This window comes from Aulonocara sp. 'chitande type north' Nkhata Bay, linkage group LG14, assembly GCF_057382095.1.
Source record: "Aulonocara sp. 'chitande type north' Nkhata Bay isolate Kocher_YH1m ecotype deep benthic linkage group LG14, A_spYH_male_GT1.1, whole genome shotgun sequence".
Classification (NCBI taxonomy): Eukaryota; Metazoa; Chordata; class Actinopteri; order Cichliformes; family Cichlidae; genus Aulonocara; species Aulonocara sp. 'chitande type north' Nkhata Bay.
This window is the reverse complement of record NC_141357.1, coordinates 26961685-26986311: the sequence shown is the minus strand read 5'-3', so window position 1 is coordinate 26986311 and position 24627 is coordinate 26961685. Positions and strand designations below refer to the sequence as shown.

The 24627-nt window shown below is 37.4% G+C and overlaps 1 protein-coding gene across 3 annotated transcripts in view; it reads left to right on the top strand.

Moving 5' to 3' along the window:
- Positions 1–24627, top strand: part of plch1 (phospholipase C, eta 1) — a 54912-nt gene that overhangs the window by 3198 nt on the left and 27087 nt on the right. The window contains exons 1-8 of one of the 3 annotated variants that reach the window (XM_086261805.1): positions 5213–5727; positions 13669–13815; positions 17925–18168; positions 18537–18666; positions 21015–21185; positions 21744–21837; positions 23281–23484; positions 24117–24237. In XM_086261805.1, coding sequence (XP_086117931.1) covers positions 5544–5727; positions 13669–13815; positions 17925–18168; positions 18537–18666; positions 21015–21185; positions 21744–21837; positions 23281–23484; positions 24117–24237 — 1295 coding nt within the window. In that variant the 5' untranslated portion in view covers positions 5213–5543. Of the gene's footprint in view, positions 1–5212; positions 5728–13668; positions 13816–17924; positions 18169–18519; positions 18667–21014; positions 21186–21743; positions 21838–23280; positions 23485–24116; positions 24238–24627 lie in introns of those variants that run through there. The other 2 variants (XM_086261806.1, XM_086261807.1) reach the window with 2 other exon arrangements.

Below are 24627 nucleotides of genomic sequence, written 5' to 3'. Positions count from 1 at the left end.
CAGTTTGGACAGTCTCGGTCGTTGTGTCCTTGGGCAAGACACTTCACCCACCACCTACTGGTGATGGCCAGAGGGGCTGATGGTGCGATATCGCAGCCTCGCTTCTGTCAGTCTGCCCCAGGGCAGCTGTGGCTACAACTGTAGCTGCCTCCACCAGTGTGTGAATATGAGAGTGAATGAATAATGGAATTGTAAAGCGCTTTGAGGTTCTCGAAAAGCGCTCTATAAATGCAATCCATTATTATTATTATTATTACTATAGCCACAATCTCAGGCACTGACAGTCAGAGTAAAGTTGCATAATAATATCAGATTTGGAGTCGTACAATCTGAAATCACCATATTGGTGTTGCTTCTGCATCATTATAATGATGATTCAGGAGCATCGTTATTGCTCATTTGGCTCACTGAGCATTTAGTTATCATTAGCCAGGAAGTTAACTAATGCTTTTAAAAACTCTCATTAGCAAGCCAACGCAGGTAACCTAAATTTGGCTTACAGCAAACACAAAATTAATAATATGTTTATTATAGTGAATAAATTAATAAAGAAAAGAGAGTTTAATATACACAAAGAAATATTTCCCCCTTTACCTCCAACAGAGCAATCCTGTCTAATTTCAGACCAACGTTGTTATGAGGCAGGACCGACACCGACACACGGATCTCAGATACATGAATATTATTTGATTGTTTAGCACTGACACAGAAATAAAGTGTGGAAATGGAAAACTAGTAATGTTTTAGCAATATTCATATCATAACATTGTTGTGTAGCCTTGTTGAGCCTGGGCATAATACGATATAGACTAACAAATTAAGCTATTCATTCATTCATTCATTCATTCATTCATTCATTCATTCATTCATTCATTTATGGGTGTGACTTTTTTGATTGTTTTTTCAATTGTGATTTTTCTACCTTTGGATCTTTGGGTTGAAACTAATGAATCAAAACCCTCCATGAATTTAATGCCCTTCCAATGGTGATCTGTTTTTTTGTATACCAGGTGTTTGTGATTGACTCTGGGGCTGAGAGACATTTGTCTGCGTGCAGACTCTTTTTTTAAACTAATTTGAGCTTCTGCTGCAAACTTGTGAGACTGGAGTGGGAGAATTGAAAAATAAATTAAGAAATTTGTATGCAGGCTCTTACATTTTATTTGGTTAAATTCTGCACAATCTGTTCTTTTACTAGCGATAAGAAATTCTTCACAATGTCACATATCTTGCATCCTTGCATTAGTCTTCTTCTGCTTATCCAATTCATAGTTGCAATGGGACTGGAGTCTATCTCAGCTGTCATGGGTAAAAGGTCAGGTACACCCTGGACATGGTGTCTATTGCAGGGCTAAGACAAAGAGACAACTATTCATGTACACATTCAAGCCTACAGCCAGAAAAAAGACACAAATGCAACAATTCAGTGAAACAGAGCCTGAATTAATAGCAAAATATGATTTTTATTGACTTCACTGCAGTTTTGCTGCATGTTCTGACTCATGGGCAGTATGTTTGACACTTCTAATACAGTTCATTCACTGTTTATTCTTAAGTAAAACACTCTTAAGTAAAACACAAAACAAAGTGTTCAAATCAACGCAGATATTAACGTGGCTAATTGTTCATTCTGCTCAAAAGTTTGGGACTGATGCAGTCTAGTTCAAGCTGCCGCATTGTGATGATTACAGAACTAGCCAGTACAGGCACCACACAAGAGGTTATTATCTCAGAATTATGTTAATTATGACTTAGTTTTTAGATTAGGATTATAATTCTGTGGCTTTTTATGTTTTTACTCCTTTCACAAGAAAATTACGTGCCGTAATTATGTATCATAAATCCATGCTACCACTCCCGTGGTGATGCAGGATAGTCGGTTTAGACTGGTTTGCACCTATATTCAAAACTTACACCTCAGTTATTTTTCCACTGTAGGATAAAATATTTTCTTTTCATATCTTAACAAGGAGTAAGTAGTTTTAGTTTCTGAAGCGCAACCTAACCTTAACCTTAGCGATATTAATATTAGTGTTAGTATGAAATTGCACAATGCAACACTGCTAAACAACAGCGGGGGGCAGTAGATCATAAAACAGCCATATGTCTGCTTTTAGAAGGCAAAATTTTTTTTGTTGAGGTTTGTTTGAACTCTGTTTAGACTTGTGAAAGCATGGATCCATCCTGCCTTGTATTAATGGGTCCGTCTGCTGGTCATGATGTCATAATAAGGAGGCTATTCTTTAGACTCCTTAGTACCAACTGAGTATTCTTGTTGACCATGTCCCTCCCTTTATGAACACAGTGTACCCATCTTCTGCTAGATGCTTCCACCTCACAGTGTCACAAAGCTCAAACAATCTCAAAAGGGTTTCTTGAAGATGACAATGAGTTCGCTGTAGATTTCAGTACTTTTAAAAATACAATGGAGTTTTTTTATGCTGACATTGTGGATCAAACTGTTATTACATAGTTATTTTTTCCCTGAGAATATAGTTATGATGATTTCACATTTATTAATCAGTTTTTCATATTGTGCATTTTAAAATTCCGTGTATGCAGGAATAGAAATGGCAAAGCTCGAATATTTACTTGCATATATTAGCAAATGACTGTTTTGATTTAAAACAGGAACATCAGAAAATGTGTCATGGCTGTGCAGCTTTGCAGTTCTTTAATTAGCGTTTCCTGCATGTGGTCCGCATGTTGTCTCTGCATTCATACAGGTTTCCCCTGTGTGTCTTTTCAATCACACATCAGGTGGATTATACTCCAGCTGTCCCACAGCTAGGAATTTGAGGGTCTGCCTCTCTGTTTTAGCATTGACTGACAAACAGATTCAGGCTATTTACCTGCTTTCCACCTCATACATACTCGGAATGGCTCCAGGCCACCATCACTATGAACAGAAACATGCAACAAGACAAAGTGAATCAATTAAACGCCACATCAGGATTTGTTATCCTAAAAATTATGTTCACCCAGTAATCACATTGTTGGGAAGCTTACTGATGGAGCAGGTGATGGAATTTGGAATTTGCCAAGGCATTAGAAACAGCAGTGTCACAAATGAGCTGGGGGCATTCATCCCACCATGCTATGGCCTGATTTCCAGAAGTCGTCATCTGTCACAGAGCTGTGCGCCTCACTAATTTAATTTCATAAGCTGTTGAATGTCCTGAGAGGAACAGCGAAACAGGATGGAGACTGGATGATATAACGCATGAATATATGTAAGAAGAAGATGTGATGGGATTATATGAAGTTTAATTTGGGGTTTATCATCTTTGATCTATTCTGTTGCAGTGATATGAAGAAAAAACCCCAATCTGCCTGATTATCTAATCTTAGAAACACAGACTGGTTCTTGTGGATGTTATATTCCAAATAAAAATCCTATATAATATTATATTACATACAGCATAAAGAAAATTGCATACAAGGAATAAGAAAAAATACCTCCAGAAATAATATTCTGTGAAACACTGAAAACTGGCATGAGGACTTTCACCTTTCTTGAGATTTGGATCCATCAAAGGGAAACTCCTCGCCTCACATATATATTTATTTATATGTTACATTTCAATCTGATTTCAACTTCTGTACAATGCAGTTTTACAATTTTGGAAAGGGACTTCAAAACTCTTTCTTTTCACTGACTTGTGTCAAAGAAAGATTAAATATTTGGTTGTAGTGGAAAAAAGTAAATATATTCAGTTAACACAATGTGCCTTTAAAAAAACAACTTTACTTTAAAATTATATTAACATGTAACAAAAAGTGAATTTGAATTATTAATTAACTGTTGCAACCAACTGGCTCTGAAAACTTGGCGAGCAGACATGGTCACCATGGAGATCCACCATGGTCTCTTGGACCTTAGGATTCAGCTGGAAGCCCTTCTCCTTGTCAAAGTAGTCCAAGCATTGGTACATTGGTTCTTCCCAACAGAGGTTTTGCAGCCTCAGCAGAAACACGAGCAGAAAGAACCACAGGATCCCCTTCTGCAATGACCACAGTGTAACGTTCACAACTGCATTAGTGCCAGTGGTGCTGTACACAGACACAGGACAGTCAGCAAGCAGTAAAGGACAGCATGACTTTCTTGTACTTAAAGAGCTCCTCGCTGTACCTCCTCTCCTCCTCAGCCCTTCATGATTGCAGGCACAGATGATCCCATTCAGCTTTGATCTGTTAAACTTGTGGCTAGAATGAATCTTCTGACTGTTTTTTGAACAGTGTCTGAAGCAGCTCTCCTCACTACATTTCCAAAGTTGTGTTTCTAATGATAAATTAACAACTAGCATTTCATCTCCAAACAGCTATAGTTCATGCATGCGGAGGTGTGACATTAAGCATGGTATGAATTCCTTTCTCAAGCTTTTTTGTCCAGTCTTCAAGGAGACAGTGACCAATAACGAATCCTATTATCTCTGTATTTGAGCATTTTTTGCATCTGGCCTCTCTTCATCACAGCATGCTCTTCTTGTCTTAAGTGCAGCTGTTCTGAACAAACTGTAAGTGCTAGAAAAGAGACGCATCAGTCCAAGACTCCTCTGCTCAAGGGTAAAAAGAGAGAGAGAGAAAAAAGCTGTACTTTAGTATAGCCTGAAAGACCCAAGCTATCCCTGACTGCAGCCATTCATATCCTCGAGCTATTCTATAGCTTATTGAGTTTGATTTTAACACCAATTTAGGGTATGAAAAACAACACATGAGCACATTAATTAAATGACATTATAGAGTCCTTTTTTACAGCATTATGTTACTCTTAACAAATGGCATCTTTCATTGCCTGATTAAATAAATTTTAATGAGAGAAGAGGACTTTACCCCCAGGAGGGGGCTTGTGTATAATAGCAGAGCATTTAGTGCAAGATAGACAGATGTGCCATCTCTGAGTTTTCCTGTTGTACTCACATCCCCACACACACTCCTCCCACATGCCAGCCCATTAAATCTTACTTTTGGTAATGCATTATCATGAATGTTATGTCATCATTCTTATCCCTGCATCCCGCTAGTTGACCTTAATGAACCCTGCCGATACAGAGACAGAAATCTGCACTATCCTCCTCCCATGCTCTTCATAATCACTCCATAAACTGCACAACAATACAAATCTGTGCGTCAGAGTAGCATGTTGGCAGCCACAGTCACACAGCTGCACATGTTCTGAAAGACCTGCGAACATCAGAGAGAGGTGGATGGGAAGAGCGGGAGTGGTGAACAGATGACCAACCGAAAGGTGGAAATGTGTATTTTTAGAGAGAGAGAAGGCTGTCAGATGAAGGTGACGCTACAGATCAGAGCACACCACAGAGGAAGATGAACAGCAGGAGTGTTGGTGTGCTTGCTTCTTGTTTTGAGTGTGGAGGCTTACTGTCTGGAGAGAGTGCGCGCTGTCCGTCAAGCCTAATTTGAGGAAAAGCGCAAGTGGTTTTCAGAGGGTTTAGCTACAGGTAAAAGCTGAGTGTGTTTCATACTGGGACTGAGCCGAGGCACACTCCTACAGGCGAACTTGGATTTTTTTTGCCGAGGAAATGGAGGAAATTTGTTCACTTTTTGGTCCAACTTCTTTGTCTGCTCATAAAGTACAATCCACCTTTATTCACGGTCCTGCTGAAAAGTCTGCTGCGTTAACAGTAGCGACCCTTTTGGCGCGTAACATATACCACATTGGTGGCACCGTGGCTGTACCACAGAAATGCAGGCTTACACAGACTGGTAAGTTGATGTCTGTGATGTCTGTGTGATTTAGGTATGTGTATGGATCGAGTCAATAATGCAGACTGAAGCAAACAAATAGAGCTGACTGGATTTTCATCATCCTTTGCTGACTTTTTTATATTTAAATTGATATATGTTGTGAAAAACTGGTATCTTCGTGTTTCTGTACAGGTTTTCTAAAACTGCGCATGAAGACAAACATATTGCATATTGAACACATCACATCCTGGTGCTATTCATAGCACAGGAGCAGAGCAGGAGCTCATGTTTATGCAATGGAATATCCCCAGAATAATCAAATTGCTCACTTTCAGCTACCATAACTTTGAACCAGCAGAAGAGCCCTCATGAGGAAAGATTTGTCTAGTTTGTGTGTTGATTTCTGCATATTTTATCTCACATTGTAATGCTGCGTAAATATAATTCATTTTGTCCTTTGGACAGCCAATCAACCGAGACCGATTCACATCTTGAATCAACTTGCATACACAAAACAAAACCTGCAGGTCATGAAAGCTATCGGGCAGAAGTCTCCATTCGGACAGCTTTATTCTTGTCTAAATGCTGCATTTGTTTTTCAGTAGTCAAACTGGCTCAGATAGTTTGAGTGTTGGTGCCTTATGCCACATGAATAGTGCATGAAGTATCAGGCAGATGCTGGTGAATATGAATTTATGTAGTTATGAATAAATTATGATAAATCTGTGGACTGTTGTCCATTCTAGTCGTCACCCTTAGACCAAATCTTAACAGAGATCTCATGTAGGGCCATACTAGAATTGAAATATTAGCCTGAGTAGATTAGACAGTCAAATGAGGCCACGGCTGATAAGAATCTCACATCAGTGTTGAGATTAAAAAAATGACAGTTACGATTGAAAAAGATTAATGAAAGCTGTTGTAGCTGATAATCAAATACCAGGTATTATGTGTTTGCAATTCCAGGCCTTATAATATGGATCTAAGTAAGAATAGGCTTTGTTCATCAGGTTATCGCAGAGGCGTCTTCATCACCTACCCCATTAAAATATGTTTGAATTTCCTTTGCCTCTGTGGAGAGACAAAGCTTTGATCTGCTCTCTGCTGTGCGCCGACAGAGATGATGAGATTTTACACATGCATGCGTGCACGCTCATAAACACTCACACAGCAGCACATGCATGTGTAGCAACTGTATTTCATTCAATGGAAATGGAAGCTAAAAAAGTAGAAAAAAGGCTGCTCTTTATATTTTCCCTACTCTCATATAGCTAAAAAAATATCACATTTTTACACTTGGATGGAGCTGCTATGTGTCTAAAATCCTTTTTTTTTGGAAGGGTGCCGGCAAAGCACAAAGACCACCATCAGAGGATAATTCACATAAAAATGTCAAGTGGGGTTAAAAAGGCAGTGAATTCAGTTTTGCAAAGGTGTCTCTAAGAAACAGACAAGAATTACAAATTTGAACTGAAATGGTAAAATTCATATCTGCTCCTCAGATGGTTTAAGCAGAGAAATTGGACAAGAGATGAGTGTCAAGGTGTTCAGGCCGCCGATTATTTCATTCAACATCACTGATCTTCAAAGAGCTACTTAAATTAGTTCTCATCTATTATTATGAGCTGACTCCCCTCTCCTGTGTGCACATTAACCCACCTGCTCTCTTCCATTCTGCTTTTCAGCTTTTGGCCTAAGTTTGAGATTTGGCTCTTTGTGGTGCTTATCATGCAGATGGAAAACAGAGTGACAGGAGAATGCCTGCAGAAAGGTCAAGGAATAGCAGGGATGGATTGAAGAAAATAGAGCAAAAATGGAGATGCAATAAGGGAGGAAGTGAACTTACTTTAGGTTGCGCTTCAACACAAACTGATGATGAAATGATACCTGGATTTCAGTCTTCTGTTTCTGGAAAGCTGCCTGTTTTTGATGTTGAGCTGGATGGATAAATAAAAAAATGACTTCTGTATTCCCTTTGAGAATTTTCTTGTGAAATATATCTGACTGCCTTTCTGAAAAACATTTTTACATATTTATGCTCCGAGGGAATAGTGGGAGCATGGGCATGTACTTTCTAGGGCTGTTGAATAGCATTTATTCACTTTGGGGCTGATTTGTGATGTTTCATATCCAACTGCTGGCAGAGTGATGCTGTGAGCTTGTCTAGTCTGAGTCATGGATTTTACAGTCTGACATAGCGAGAGAAGACCCGGAAAAAGATTGTGGATGTGATTAGCATTACAGGAAACCCACATGTGACAGTGCCATCCATTGAAATCCATTGTTAATGAAGCTGTGGATTTCATAAGTGGCCATGAGAGATAAATAATGCAACATGTCCTATTTTCTTGTTTTTGATTAATTCTTTTCTCTAAATCTCTCTGCATCTTCAGTGTCCCATTATTTTCTACAGCCCTGAAGGCTTTTTGCAACACCATAAAGTACTCATCCATTATGAGCTGATATAAAAGTTTGTGGTATTCCCTGTTTTGTGATAAATGATTAAAATGGCTTAAAGCTGGGTATAGAAAAATAGTGTTTATATAACTGTTAGTGGGTCTAATGAAACCTTGTGCCTGAGATTCTATTTCTTCTGAACTACAGTGCACAGGTTCTGGTTGTATTATAGCTAATAGTTGTATGTACTGTAGAATATTTCAATGTCATTGTGAATTAATTTATTCATTAGGGCACTGTCAATGAGGAGCTTAATGAGCAAATCTCCCAAACAAGTTTAGACAGTTTGGTCAGTTTGATTTAGGCCTCGGTCCCACAGGCCTAAAGACCAGTTGGCAACCCCCTGGCAACCTGTGGTCCCAAGAGAAAACGCTTATTCCTTGACTGGTTGGCGAGTGGCTGCTGCCAGTAATTTGATGAAATTGATTGCAAAGAGCGTGCTGTAAAAGCGTCCCTGATTTTAGTTTGATGATTGCCACAATCACTTGTAGTTTGCATGGAAGACACCTGCTTTTCTATAAACACTCCCCAACTGCTTGCTGACTGGTAGTGAAATTTATAAAAGTGAGACGCAAATCAAAAAATAAAGTTCTTTCAAAGTAAAAGTTTAAAATTTTACTATGAAGGCAAGCGTTTCTATTACTGGTTTGTTTGGTGCTCTTCGCGGTTTCGTTGTCACTTAGCACATAGCTGACTAATGTTTACAAACAAGTTGGTGCCTTCCACACAGTTTTTTCAGTGACTGCAGCAATCTGCTCAGAATCAAAGAAATCACAAGGAAATTTAGCTGTTTGCGACTGATTTCACCAAGTGACTGCTGGTAACGTCCATCAACCACTCGCTAATAACTTCAAAGTCAAGTGAGGGGCTTTTGAAGCTATCCAATGTGTTAAAAGAAACATTTTTTTCTTACTATTATTTATGGTTGGTTTTTATGGTTAAAAAAAAAAAACAGTTGAAAAGAAACCAAAACAGCAGTTCATGCAAAAATATTAGTAAGTTCAGAAGTATGGCATTAGGTAACATTTATGTAACAAGAGCTGAAAATGGTGTAACAAATGCATCCGGTGTATAGTAAGCAAAAGTGGAGGTGGGTCATTTACAGAGAACAAAAACTGTATTTGTTTTATATTTACATAAAAACAAAAATCTTGTTACCATAATCTAATAAGAGTAAATATATTTTTGTTAACTCGGTGACGCTGCCCTTTCCTTTTTATATCTTAGTCATGCCCATTTGTCATATCAGATGTTCACATTACTAATTCTTTTACTGAAATTCAAGCTTATCATTTATAAAAGGTGACCCTTGCAGTCCATTACTGTTGTCTAAAACATAGTCCTACCCCAACACTATTGATATTTCTTCTGATTTGCTGGAAACTGCCGGTTAGAGTAAATAGCTTGTTGTGTACTTCGCACATATTTGTATGTATCTTTTGATCTTTGTTCTCTTTTGTGTTAATAACATGGCAGGCTGTGTGACCATCTTTGCATTCATAATGTGCTGTGAACCTTCCGAAGCGATACGCAGCTATTGGACTCATATGTTTACGGTTGTGTCCCTGGAGTGAGCATCTGTGACTAAAAGAACTCATCTTGTATTGAAAGCCAAATTTGTGCCATTGCTAAGCCTTTCCTCAGGATAGAGAGAGTGCAGATTGTACTCAGCGCTCTGCTGAGTGTGTGCTCTGTCAAGTACGGTTAAGAGAGGTTTGACTTTTGGTGTCTTTAAAGATAATCACTCATGTCATCAAAAAATGCATTTTTAAATTTATTTCTGTGTGTTTGTGTATTTGCTATTACAAATATAATACAACTTCACTATATTTGACCTTTTTCAAATTTTGATATGGAGTCTTTAGGCAGTTTTTCTTTATTTGTAAACCCTGATGATTTTGAGTCTTCAGGTTCCTTCACCATTGATCTGATGCAGAAAAAATATACTAGTTATTATCATGTATGCTTTTAACTGTATTCTTCTTAACATCTTAACCATTAACATGCACTTTTTACTAAATAATATCATTGCTGTGTTTGTAATATGAAAAAATGTTTTGATATGTTGAGAGTTTTGTCACGGTCTGCGGAGGGCAGACCATGTGTGGGAGTGTGAGGATCCAGGTGCAGACACAGACGAGGAGACAGTACTGAACTTGAAACGAAAAACGAGCCTTTCTTTTGGCTGATTAAAGTGGCAAAAAACTGAAAGCACCGAGGCAAGTCTAAACTAGAAGCTGAACTGGGAAAACTAAGAACTGACACTTAACTCAGACGACAGGGAAGACTGAGACAAGGAGACAATGATGCATATGACTGAGACAACTATAAACAGGACTCTGTGCTGGAACAACAAAGAACTATGAAATGTATACACGTATGCAACATGGACATGACCAGCACAGAGTCCTGAAACCTGGCATAACATGGGTGAAGTTGAACAGATGATGCGATGACGATCAAAGGAAGACTGAGGACTTAAATACACACATGAGGTGATCAGGCAAAGTGGAGACGCATGCGAGCACAGCTGACTAGAATGAAACATAATGACAATACAGGGGAGAGTAACACTAACTACAATGAACAAAGAACACCAGACTCTTCCAAAATAAAACAGGAAACACAGAGACATAGACATGGCACGAACTTGACAACAAGAGCCACACAGACATGAAACATGACAGGTAGACGCACGGACCAGGGAGAGATGAAAAAAGGGACTAAGAAACCAAGGACTAAAATGCAAACTAGAAATCAACTAGATGCGTTAAACTACAACATGTGACTACAAAAATATGCATTAGAACTCAAACACTGGGCCTCACGACCCAGTACCGTGACAAGTTTTTGTTTAGCATGAATTCTCTCTGAGTACATTTTCTTTTTTGATCCAAGACATTGAAATGGGACATGAGAACTTGAGCTTGCTTTCATTTATATACTGTGTTTAGGAGAAGAATTGGCATTTACCTTACGGCACCACTAAATTTTTAATGTTATATGAGTAACTCTTTACAAGTAAACTCTGAAGTGTATGTTTTATTTCTTGTTTTAAACTGTCAGCGATCCACTTTGGTTTATAAAATTAATGTTCACATAGTATTTACAAGCTTTTTTTTTTCTTTATCAGTAACCTCTTAATTACAGCCCCATGAAAGTACATGAATTACATCTTGTTAGGTCTATTACAGTTGTCCATATACCCTTAAATTCGATCCCAATCCCAAAGTAATCTCTTCATGACTAATTCATCAGTTTTTAGACACAGAGGGTTCTTGTGGGGAAATTTCTTAATGGCCAAGCAATTATAGAATACAGTAATGCTGAATAAGACATCAATAAGTGCTGAATAAGGACTTCTAAATGGCCCTAATGCTACAACTATGTATCCTAATAACTAGTTGACCGTGAATACTTATACCTTAATACAAAGTGTTACACTTGGCACTAATCGCCTCCCATCTTGAAGGGTTGGGAAGCGAATTCCTCAGCTCAAGCCTGTGGTGTGGCTCCACATTATACATCTAAAGTCAGACATTAACTCATCACCATAATCTACTGAAATGGCTTATAGTTTACAGTTAAACGGCTACTTCATTGCTTTTAAAAGTGGGGGAGCACAAACTTGGAAAATTTAAGATTAAGCTGTTTTATATACGTTACAAATTTTGCTGCTTTTATTCCATTCTTCATATTTTAATCTGCCTCCTATTATCTTTTTTTCACTAAGTAGCCCTTATAAGAAATCGAATCATTGTGTACGATTTTAAAGCTCGTCACTGATTAAGTAAATTACCATCACACTCCTTGTTTGTTCCCTGTTCCCCTTTTCATCCTATGTAAACACAATTTACATTTCAACCAGAAGTCACATTTTTTTCAGATAAAGGTGAGAGAAAACACACCAGACAATCAGTGACAAGCTTTAGAATAGAGAATAGCCTTTATTGTCATTGTTCGTTGTACTCTGTACAATGAAATGCAGTCTTGTCAAGAGAGGGGGAGGCTTTTAAAAGTGTGTCAGCCTTGTTTTAAGGCCAAATATTTGAATACCTGTCACTAAAATATTAACCTTTCAGGTATTTCATAACATTTTTTCTGTTTAACCTCTTTATTCCCCTCTCTATTTTATTTAAGTGTTGCATCCATGTATGTGTGGACTGATGCATGTTAACACAGAAATGATGCATACTTATGTGAAAACATGAAATATGCACAGCCATGCACGCACACATACACGCAGAGGCGTACACACACTCCACTAATGAGGATGGAAATCTCTCCCTCTCTCTGCTGTCATCCCTGTCTATATCTCTGCCACCAGCTGTCACGCAAAGTAAAAAGTTTGAAGCTTTGTCTTTTATCCTTTCTCAAAGCTGGACAGTGCTAGACAGTCAAGCAATCAAACACAAAGTCAATTCTTACCATCATTTCAGTCCCTCTGTGCTCCTCTTCAGAACACCCTGCCCTCTTCTTGCCATACTCCTGTTCATTTCAAGTCACTTTAATTGAACCTTTTCCAGTAGATAACTACCAGAAATTGAGTTTTCAGTTCGTAGTATAGTGTAGACACACATATATACGATGCAGTGCATTGACAGAGAGTGGACCTTCACCTGCCTGTGTTTAATGTGAAAATGTTAAGCATCGGTTTGCGATAAGTGTGTGTGTGTGTTTCATGTTAAAGCTGATGGGCAGAGACTTCAAAATGCCACAGTACTTAAAAAAAAAAAAAAAAGGAATGATGGCACAGGTGCACACACCAAAACTTGAAGCCGGGGAGTGAATTCATCTAAATCCAGTCACCATAAACTCTTCTCCACAAAGACAACATCAACAAATCATAGATTTAAATCATACTGTTCACGGTGAAGTCTGTAGATAATCCAGAATAGCAGCAACACAGATTCTGCTTTTGAATTATTTCAGTTTATTGGAGAAATCTATTCAATACTGTGAGACCCTCAAAGAGAATTGCATTCAATCCAGCTGGATTGGGGAAGAGGGAGAAATGTCAGAGACAGACACCAGAAACCACTGAAACACTAAAAGTGAAGAAATCTGCAGAGGTATGTAACAAATTCAGCAGCCTTTAATGCAGCCCAATCTTAGCTTCCACCTGCTTCATCATAATGTGAAGATTTTTTTCCTCAAACAGTTCTTTAGGCTCTCTGTGAAACTTAGAACAGAGACATACACATTAGACAAGTCTCTCTCTCTGAGATCGCTCTACTTCTTCCTTCTCTGAGCTGCTCTCATGGGGAGGTCAGCGGGGTAACAGAAAAGCAGCCCTGTGTGTTTACACAGAAGAATCTCTGTTCATTTTGGTGTCTGACCCACATCAGCTGCTGGCTCAACTACTAACTGTGTGACTCTGTGACACTTTGCCACACTTCTTCCTGAGAAAATACAGTTAAAGCCAAACACCTGTTCCTTTTTTTGTCTTGATACGGTTCTCTGCTAACCTTGTTTGTGTTTGTGTGTCTTCGTTATTTGCAGTGGAGCGATGCATGAGTGTTATGCAGTCAGGGACACAGATGGTAAAGCTGAAGGCTGGATCCAAAGGGTTGGTAAGGCTCTTCTACCTGGATGAACATCGTTCCTGCATCCGCTGGAAGCCCTCACGCAAGAGTGAGAAGGCCAAGAGTGAGTATGCGTGCATGCACACACACTCCTCTGCATCGATACACAGATTCAAAATAATATACACAAACTATTTTTGCATCTGTCCTTCTGTCCGGCTTTCTATCAAATTATGGTATAATTTCTAAACATCGTGGATACATTTAATGGAGAAAATCTTCTTTATTACAACTTTTTTTCATAGTTTGTCTAAGTTGAAGTAGCACTGTACAAGCCTTCAACCTAAGTGACCATATGGGTGATCTGCCTTGAGTCTGTGCATGCGATTTCAGAGTAAACATCTGTGAGGCTCAGGCACAAAAACAAATAAAACAGAGGACCTTAAAAGACTCCTTCAGACAGATTTTTTTTTGGGCCTCATTTCCACTATGGTCCAAAGATTTGTACTGGATCTTAAATGTCAAGCACACTAATCCCCTGACATATCAAAAAATTGGGTGTTTTTTTAAATGTAGTTTTTACAGGCAACCATGCTATGCTTTAACCTAGTCTATTGGTCAAATGGTTGCTTTTGTAACTCAAGAGTGCAAAATAGTGACTGAAAACAAATGCTGAGAGGAGTTGACCAACCAGAGAAGTTCTGGGAAAGGTTTCTTTGTTGAAAAAAGCTCTTTTGTTACAGTGAGAAATACTCACGATTGAAAGTAGTGTATATTTTTGATTAAAAATCAGAAATGAGCAGAAGTATTTTGTGTTAAATCAAGTGATTTGTGGACCCATCCATCAACCCCAACTCTGTTTGTAGTTTGCCATATGACCAAAGTAGAGTGCAGACATTTTACAGTTGCAGCATGAGATATATCTATTAATAAAAATCAGATAATTTCTCTGTTTCATGTTCTGATTTTTCCCATTAGTTGCTCAAGTCCACCTCAAATTGCTGGCCTGCCCCTTTAGTTGCTGAGGTGATTGTCCTTCTTAATTTTCTATATATGAGGAAAATGTGGACTTTAAAACATTCTTCATTTTACATTATATGACTTTTCAGCTGGTGGAATAAATATGTGGTACTGCTGCATTTTGCGGCAATAGTTTTACAGCTTGTTTTGCAAATTACCACATTTTGTGCAACATCCTCCTTGTTATATCCAAACGACAGCGAGTCGCATTCCCTTGCTCGTCTGAAATTGACGCTGTTGCCATATTTTTCCTTATCTGGTAGTATATAAATACGCATGGTGAACGCAGTGGTTGGGAGGGGTGGATTAATGATGCATTCGCAGTGTGTGGGAGAAAAAAATAAACTCAGTCAATCACATGCAGACAGCTTTATATTGCCTGTGCAATTTATGTTCGGTGGTTACAATAAAGCCATTTTAACCATTGTACCTGGAAAAACTTGTGATACATAGAGTATATTGCTCACCGCTAGCTCCAACAAGACTATAAAGTGCTACTATTAAAGTACTGTGTCATACATTACTGTAATATTCTAAGATCGCTGCATCTTACTATAACACACAAATGTTTTTATCTCAGTGAAGTTCTCTTAAAAAATCAGTAGCTGACCAAAATTTGCACAAAGGTACATATTAGGCCCCTCAATGTTCCTATGTATATTATGGATGCAGATATTATGATATCAAAATATTGCCTAGCTACTGCATACCAACAGGCTAAATTGACCTGTTTGTTTTTATACATCTTTAGCACCCTAGGAAAGCATTGTGTCATTTTTATTTCACAACAGTAACATCATGTTTACATACCCAAAACTTGAATTGGCTGTGATATATCATGACATCATTATGCTGCATAGCTGCCTCCTAAAATGGCCTAAAGAAGACCAAAAAATATTGCAGCATTCATTAGATTATTAATATGAATTGCTGAATTTGGAAAAAACAAAAAACAAATCCTAAAATAATGGCATTGGTATTATATATTGTTATTTACACCTGTGTAACTTGTTGGAAAGATTGTGATTTGGTTTAATACAGAAAAAAATAATCTGCTATGGGTTGAAACAAGGCGCTTTTGTTGTTTAGATCTAAACAAATGAGAGTGAGATTACAAACCCCACTCTGCTCTTTACATGCCTAATTGTCTGATCACGCAGATGTTGCACTATTAGACATTGTACTGTTTCTAGTACAATACTCAACAGTTAAAGCTATAAAAAGCTATCAACATAAGATTATTTCTACTTACATAATAATAGCACTAATAATACTTTTATTTATTTATTTATTCTTAGCACATATCATGTTTCAAAGTGCTTGACAGATTGTGGCCATTTCCTTTTTTTTTGCAGCAGTAAACCTTTTTCCTGGAATGTCTGTTGAAGTTTAATAATCTGAGTTTGCCACATTGCTCTGGCTCTGAGAGGATTATCGTTATATGTTTCACGGCCCCCTCAAAGCATCGTTAGCACTTTTTTATTTTATATCAACCCACTGAGGCATACATCTGTCTATGGACCTGTCCTTAAATGTGTACATGGCAGTGTGTGTGTTTGTGTGTGTCTGTGAGTAGACTGTCAACATTAGATAAGCCTCTTAGATACTCTCCATTGACATGATTAAGAGAAACACACAACAGCTGCATGAATATTTCTTTGAAAGTGTGTGTGTGTGTTTCTAAGCAGTATCAAAACAAGGCGGCCATATTGTTACTTTCTGTCATACTGTAGCAGGATTTCAGAGATGAGATAATGTAACAGGAAGTGACATGGTAAGAGTGTGATGGTGGATAATTTTGGAATGGATCATAACAAAATTGATTTTAGGATGAGTAGAGAGGCAATTAATTTAATGAAAAACTCATCAATTCTTTAATTAGTCATTTAAATATTATGCTAAAACAAAAACGTTTACTCTTCTGAGTAAGGGGCTTTGTGCGTTGATGAGAGTCATTAACAAAACATTTTATAGACATAAGGAAAAAAGCAGCAACTTGAAGTGATGCATTGAGTGGATTTTAGATTCAGCAAAGGTCATAGTTTACTGCAGGCACTCTCTCTTTCCTCACAAAGGCACAGACTCATAGTTAGCTGGGTTTATACTGAAATCTCATTAGGCTGTGATATTCTGCAGCATATAGGAGCAGCTTATGTTCTTTCTCTGCCTTTATGTATTTCACATAAAAGCAGTGTGTGAAGGAACTGGCATCTTTTTAATCATGGTGATTTTTCAAAAAGCTTTTCATGTTCTTTTCATGTTATCCCTTGTTTTATGTTCTGCTGGCTTTGTGTTTTTGTCATTATGCTTCTGTAGGTTCTTCTGTTTCTTGAAGTTAAAGACAATTAATTTTGTTAATCCATTTTTTTTCAATTTGTCAGCAAATAATGAACTTTAAATTTTCCATCCTGTCTCTTCCAGCCCTCAAGCCCATTCAACCTTATTTAAGAATTCGTCTTTAAAAACTCTATTCTCTCCTTATTTCTCTTCTCAGCCCCCACCTGATTTTATCATGTTAAAGGGGAGTTCTTCTGTCCTATAGTCACCAAGTGTTTGCTAACTTGAAATAGTGTGATTGTTGGGGTTTTCTCTTTAATAATTTAGGGTCTTTACCTTGGAATAGAAATTGCCTTGAGACAACTGGCTCCATATAAATAAATTTAAACTGAACCAAATGCATATAATTTTTTATTGATTTTTTTTAAAAAAGTGTTTGGGTGCTGCTTTTTTCATTTTTTCTTTAGATTAAACATCAATATTTTATAGTACACTTTAATTTAGAGCAAATGTGCATTCACAGGATAAATGTCTGTCTTAAATGTAAACAGATGGCATAACTCTATCACTTTTCAATATATATATATCTATATCTATATATATAGATATAGATATAGATATAGATATAGATATATATCTATATATATATATATCTATATATATATATATATATATATATATATATATATATTTTTTTTTTTTTTTTTTTTTTTTTTTTTTACCAACAATGTTATACCAAAGCTTTAGTTTTTATTACTATAATACCTATTATACCAACTAACTAGCTACTTTTTTTCAAAAGTTTCATATCAGCAGCCTTTCATTTGAGTTGTTATTCAGTATTAACTAGAGAGACAATTATTAATGATACCTAAAAGCTGCCTTTTTAATTTATTATTTTTTTCCTTTCTTTCCATCTTTTCTTTTCACTATCAGTCACCATCGATTCACTGTATAAGGTGACAGAGGGCGGCCAGTCGGACATCTTCCATCGGCATGCGGATGGCACCTTCGACCCTGCCTGCTGTTTCACTGTTTATCATGGAAACCACATGGAGTCCCTTGACCTGGTGACATCAAATGCAGAGGAAGCCAGAACCTGGATAACTGGTCTTCGCTACCTGATGGCCGGAATCAGTGATGAGGACTCTTTGGCTAAACGCCAGCGTACACACGATCAATATCCTTTAAACAAATAGCTACAGAGAAATCATGAACATTGGTTTTCTAGGAAGGAAAAGAGTTTTGTATTCATATTTTTTTAAGTTCAGAAGGAAACATTTAATCCTTTAAAATAAAATTCTTCACCACAATGCAAAGTATAATTGTTTTCCTTAAGAAAATAACTTTGCATTCATGCACGTCGTCAAAAAAATTATTTCTACTATTAAAGCTGGCAATCAGCATATTTTTGCCTAAACTTTTTTCATCCATGTTTGTCAGTGTTTCCTATTAAACAAGTGGAAATGCAAAAAATGATCCTGACAATTTTTATAAACATAGAAACATAAAACCTACGTCTTTTTCCTTAATGTGTGTGTGTCTCACGTGGATGAAGCAGACATTTGAAGAGGCCGATAAGAACGGAGATGGCCTGCTAAACATTGACGAAATCTACCAACTTCTTCATAAGCTGAATGTCAATCTGCCACGCAGGAAGGTCAAGCAAATGTTTCAGGTTAGAATATGAAACCATTCCAAATGAATTTATATATTTTTTCTGTATATAAATATTTAGGTCAACATAAAGGTTTTCCATTTTAGCACATTAGAGGAGCTCAGCTGTTGTAATTATTATGCCTGTGTGTAATTCAAATATATATGTTAGAGATATTTAGTAGTATTTTAGCCCTTATGCATGAGATAATTTTATAGGAAAAGAACATTTTAATGTAAGAACAGTAGTGATAGTGAGGAATGTACCGGCTGCAGACACCAGGAGTGTCAGTCTCATTTTTCTTCATGGGGCAAATACAGCCCAGTTTCATTCTGTCTAAATAAGTTTAAGTACACATTCAACCCAAGAGATGCCCTGAGAAAAATTATTGCAATTTCAACACACCATTTTCAACTTGGTTTTAGTTTCTCTACACTATAAAGCAATGCAGCTGGAGAAAATCGAGGAAACTAATTACTGTTGTTCACTGGGATTGCAGAGGCAGAAATAAAGCAATAAATTATATGTGAATTCACAGATAATTTCTATTATTTTTTATTATTATTTACCTTTAATGGATCAGTAATTTTTATATCTTTATAAAAAAGAGACTGTAAATACAGTTAAACATTCACATTGTATGCCCTCCTCATCTGAAATTTCCACATTTTTCAAAGCCATTCTGTGGGCAGGATTGGACCCTCTTGTAGCCCCCCTGCCACAGACTGTATATACCGCAGGCTTTTCTAATGTTAATTATTGTGTACTTTAGGAACGTACAGCATTAAAAATAAAGCTCTTACTTTTAAGTACCACAAAAACAAACATAAATGACACATGGTACTCCCTCCCCAACAAATGTATCCAGCCACAAAGACATCAGAAGTAATTACAACAATCTGACAATTTGTTAATTAACTGGGCCGATTAATTAATTCTTGCATCCCATCATCAAAAAAATAAAACTCAACTGCTTGATTGCCTGTGTAGGTGTCCTGGCACAATAGGCAACTAGGGCCACAACTGTCAAGTTGCTCAGGTATGACTACATCAGAGAAGTGTTGTTGTTCTCTCAATTTAACAAAAACAAAAACTCAGCTAAACCATACTTAATGAAATCATTGGTGGGCCTATTGCTCAGATGTAGAGGCTGAGAAATGGTTTCAGTGCCTTTAAGCTTTTAAATCGCTCTTCATGAGAACATGTTGTGTGGTAAATCCCTATTTAAGCCAAGAATTACATCATTTTTTAAAATAAATCTAATTTGCTGATATGAAAAATCTGAACAGTATTAACCCCTTTAAGCCTCCTCTTCTCCAGTCTTTCATTAGTTCACAGATGATACAGTGAATCTCAGAATGTTTCATCCTCTCACAATGGAATAAATTGAAAGTGTTCAGTCTCTGCATTTAGATTAGAAAGAAAATTTCCTCAATATATCTTTTTCCAGTGACGCACCAGGAGACATCATCACCTGAACAGCTTTTGGTGCTTAAAATATCCAGAGTCTGTCTGTTTTCTGTCCATGTATTCCAAGTCAATCACAGTGATTTCTCCTTTTCGTTGTGTGTAGATTCTGTCTATGATCGAGTTCCCAATGCTCACAGTGAACTCATTATGGGATTGCGATGGAGGCATTAGCTAGTATTATTAGATTTAGTGTCGAATGGGCCTCCGTGAGATCCAGGTAATATGAGATGTTGGATCCCACCGAGCCGGTGGAGCGTGGTGGCAGGATAGAATGAGGAGCGAGCCCAGCTGTGTATGTCCCCTGGAAACATCTAGTGAGATATGAGTTTCGGAAGAAAAAAAAAGAGAAAGTGGTAATGTGTTTATATATAGAAAAAATGCTGGTCCATGGTGTCTGCTTGGTGCTAGTGTGAACCTGTGCTGTATGAGTGTAAAAGGATGAGACAGTATGCAGCTACCGTGTGCACACCTGCACAGTTTAAGACTATTTGCACGTTGGTAGGATAATAGCTTTTCAGTTATAGGACATGGAATATGCAACTTCTTGCATTATGATCATTTGGATCAAATATCAAGGAACATATAAATTAACAGGTGGGAAGAACTCATGGCACTTTTCATACTGCAGACAAAATGTCACATTGAACTGCAGCTTCACTGGGAAGAACAAGCGCCAACGGTAGATTTATTCAGAACTGAAGAAGATTAACTTAACATGACACAGAGTACAACAACGTTCAATTGTAATAGTTTTAATTGTGAAACAATGAGCAGAATTTCTGTCTCAGCGAAGCCTTGTGCTGATAATCACACTGCAGAGCTTGAGTGTGCATGAAAATAATAGGCTTTCCAAGCTATCGTCATATCGCCAATGACATATCACTCTGTCATCATCACAGGAAGCAGACACAGATGATCAACAGGGCACTCTCACATACGAGGAGTTCTCTGTCTTCTACAAGATGATGTCTCTGAGACGGGACCTGTATCTGCTGATGATGGCATACAGCGATAGGAAGGACCACCTGACAGCTGAAGAACTGGTCAACTTCCTGCACAACGAGCAAAAGGTGCGCCAATCGAATTCTCAGCAAAGGATGTTAAAATCCATCACAGTTTTATAATGAGAAGTCCAGAGTCTCAAAAATCAGCTCTCTTAATTTTAATTTGGCCTCAGAAAAGAGATTCATTATATTCCTATTCACGCTCTCCTTGTTGCTCCAGTGTCTAACTCCCTTTGCCTAAGCTGTCTGCCCAGAGGAATCTGCTCCACTAAGCCAATGTATTGCATCTAAAATTGGTTTGTGTCATGGGAGCACTTGGCTTGTTTTATATGACTTTTCTATGCTCTTTTTCTTTCTTCTCAAGGTTTTCTTTTTTCTTACAGAGTTTTTACTTCTCTTACATTTCAATGGTGTAATTTTTCATCACGCCCCATTTTTTGTTCCCACCCTAATATACTCAGGTTAATATGTTTCTAAAATTGAGCTGCTGAATTTAGTACAAAAATGGGAAGTAACACTGACTACTTTGACCTTCTAGACTTAAATGAAACTGGGTATTTACTGCCTTTCAAATGCTGCAAATATAGGTCTTTTCACATTTTCTGTTACTTTTTTTCTGTATAGATGACCAATGTGACTCCAGAGTATGTTGCAGAAATCATTGACAAGTTTGAAGTGTCAGAAGAAAATAAACAACAATGCGTTATGGGGATTGAAGGTAACTTTAACTTCTTTATCCTCCCTTTCAGAGTTTTCTATTTGCATTTCTAAATCTTGGACGTTGTCAGCCTCTCTCTTTCCTTCCCTGTGTTTGTCATGGCACATCATCACTTTGCAACACCAATGCTTATACTTTTATTTGCAATTAGTTTTCATACTCTTAAGATCAAGACCAGCTATTGATAGAGTTGATGCCATTTTGGTTATTTGGAGGTAACAAAGGGGCCAGTTAAAAAAAAAAAATTAATTATGAAACATTATATTACCCTTTGTATGTCTCCAGGTTAAAATTCATAAAAATATTTGACATTCATAAACAACTTTTCTTAATATTGGCTGTAAATTCCAATCCTCATAATAGAAATTCTATAAACTGCTAGCAAGAAATGATGGGAACTATAAAAGGAGGACCGTGAATGGTTCTGATTTTATCTCTGAGTGTCATTTTAAGTATCATCCCATGTACTCAAAGGGTGACCTTAAAGGAGGAGAAGGCGTGAGGATGGATGAGGACAGCCAAAGTGTGAAAATTGGCAAATCAGAATGTGGGTGGTGGAAAAGAGAAAAGTCAGTGAGGCCAGAGTAGATGAGGGGTGGGAGGACAAGGGGGTAAGGCTAATCTTGTCGTCTGAGGCATGAAGTCCGCCATTGTCTGTATGTCTGGCCAACCAGATCGGTATTACCGTGTTGCAGCTCTGAATCATAGGTGTCCAAACAGAAGTCACAGGATGTACATGTTTTTCTATGGCATGAAGAAAAAGATGTGCTGTACAGTTTTTGGTCTCTTAACAACTGTGTTTCCAACAGATGTTAATATTCATGCCTCCAAGTGTGTTGTTACAATCTAAACTTAATCTCAATATCCCATGGTCAGGCACATGTGATCAATCACCAAATTTATGCTACATTTTTTTAATCTCTTTCTTATTTTAATTCCCCTCCTCAGTCTGCTTCCCCACATTAACTCTCTGCTTCTCCTTTCTTCCTTCCTTTCTTTTCCTTATTTTCACTTGCTCTTGGTATTCCTGTCTCATTTCTTTGCATTCTCGCTGGATGAAAGGAAACTTTCTTCCTTCTTACTCCCCTTCATGCTGGACCACCCCCCCAAAAGTTAACAATGTGAAGTATATCTAACAGTGTGGCTTGAAACCACATCGCTGTGGTTTTTAGAGTTATTTGTGATCCATTTGTAGTTTTGTAGAGACTGACTTGGTGATCAAGAGATGTGGGTAGAAGTTCTGAAATAATCCCATGGATTGTTATTCAAAAAAAGAAAAATACATTTTACTAGTTTAGGAAAAATAAAGATATATATAAAAAGGGGGGTTAGTCTATTTCACACAAAAGCTGTAAAACATAACTGAAACTAAGGTTTCAGTATGGATGTTTATTTTTCCCCTGTAATTTCTTTTGTTAATTAAAATTCATATTTTTCTTTCAGGTTTCACAAATTTCATGCGCTGTCCAACGTGTGACATTTTCAACCCATTGCACCATGAGGTAAATCAAGACATGGACCAGCCTCTGTGTAACTACTTCATCGCCTCCTCTCATAACACCTACTTGACTGGAGATCAGCTCCTCTCCCACTCCAAGACTGACATGTATGCCTGGGTGCTGCAGTCTGGTTGCCGCTGTGTAGAAGGTAAAGATATAGCTCTATTTAAATGTGTGATCTGACCCATTGCACGGAAGACATTAAGCATGTAGGAAAAAGTGAGAAAAAGGAAGGTAAAAATGTTCAAATGGATGATAGATGACTTCCATTACACTACATCACTGGGTCTACTGCTTAATGGTTCATGCTGTAGAACAGTACCCTCATTAATGTAACTAGTAACACCTGAGCCTTTCATATTGTAACTAATCAGTATGTCTGCAGTGAAAATGTAGTACCGTAATTAGACAAAAATGTTTGGTGGCTCATAATAGTAAAAAATGATCTTGATTTCAGCATGTACTAAATTATGTTGTTTGTGTGTGTTTTTTCTCACTGCATGGATCCTTTTGGGGACAAAAGAGCTTCACCTCAACATAAAACACAATCTTACAACCTGTAATATCCCAACTGGTCATAACATTTAAAAACATGCAAAAGAGCTGTGAAATCAAAGGTTATTCAAATACATTTTGTGTTTCCCATATGGAAAGTTGAACAGCGATAACAGACTAAAAACTCACAGCAGTAGCATTGTGTTGCTGTATTTTCTTCCGAGGAGAGAACTGTATATAAATAGTTTCAGTATTTATGAATCATTGCTCCTTCTTCTCCTACAGTGGACTGTTGGGATGGTCCCGAAGGAGAGCCGATGGTCCAGCATGGCTACACTCTGACCTCAAAGATCCCATTCAAGTCTGTCATAGAGACCATCAATAAATATGCCTTCATAAATAACCAGTGAGTCAAAACTTCTCTGTGTTTATGTGTGTGTGTTTTTTAATGTGTGTGTCTGGAGGAGAGACAGAGTGTTTGTGAATGTTTAATGGATACTAGACACTTCCATTATCCTATTATTAGTGATGGGATTTCCGGCTCTTTTTAGAGAACCGGCTCTTTTGATTCGGCTCACTAAAAAGAGCCGACTCTTTCGGCTCCGAACCGGCTCTTCAGGTTGTTTTGTTGCTTCACTAATTTATTATTAACAATAATATAAAATTATGCACAAAAGGAATTAGTAATGTATAAAAAGTGGTTTTATTTATATATGTTTATATATAAATATATATGGTGGCCCCTAGAGACAAAGCACGTACAAACTCCAAAACACATTTCTAGCATGAACTGAAC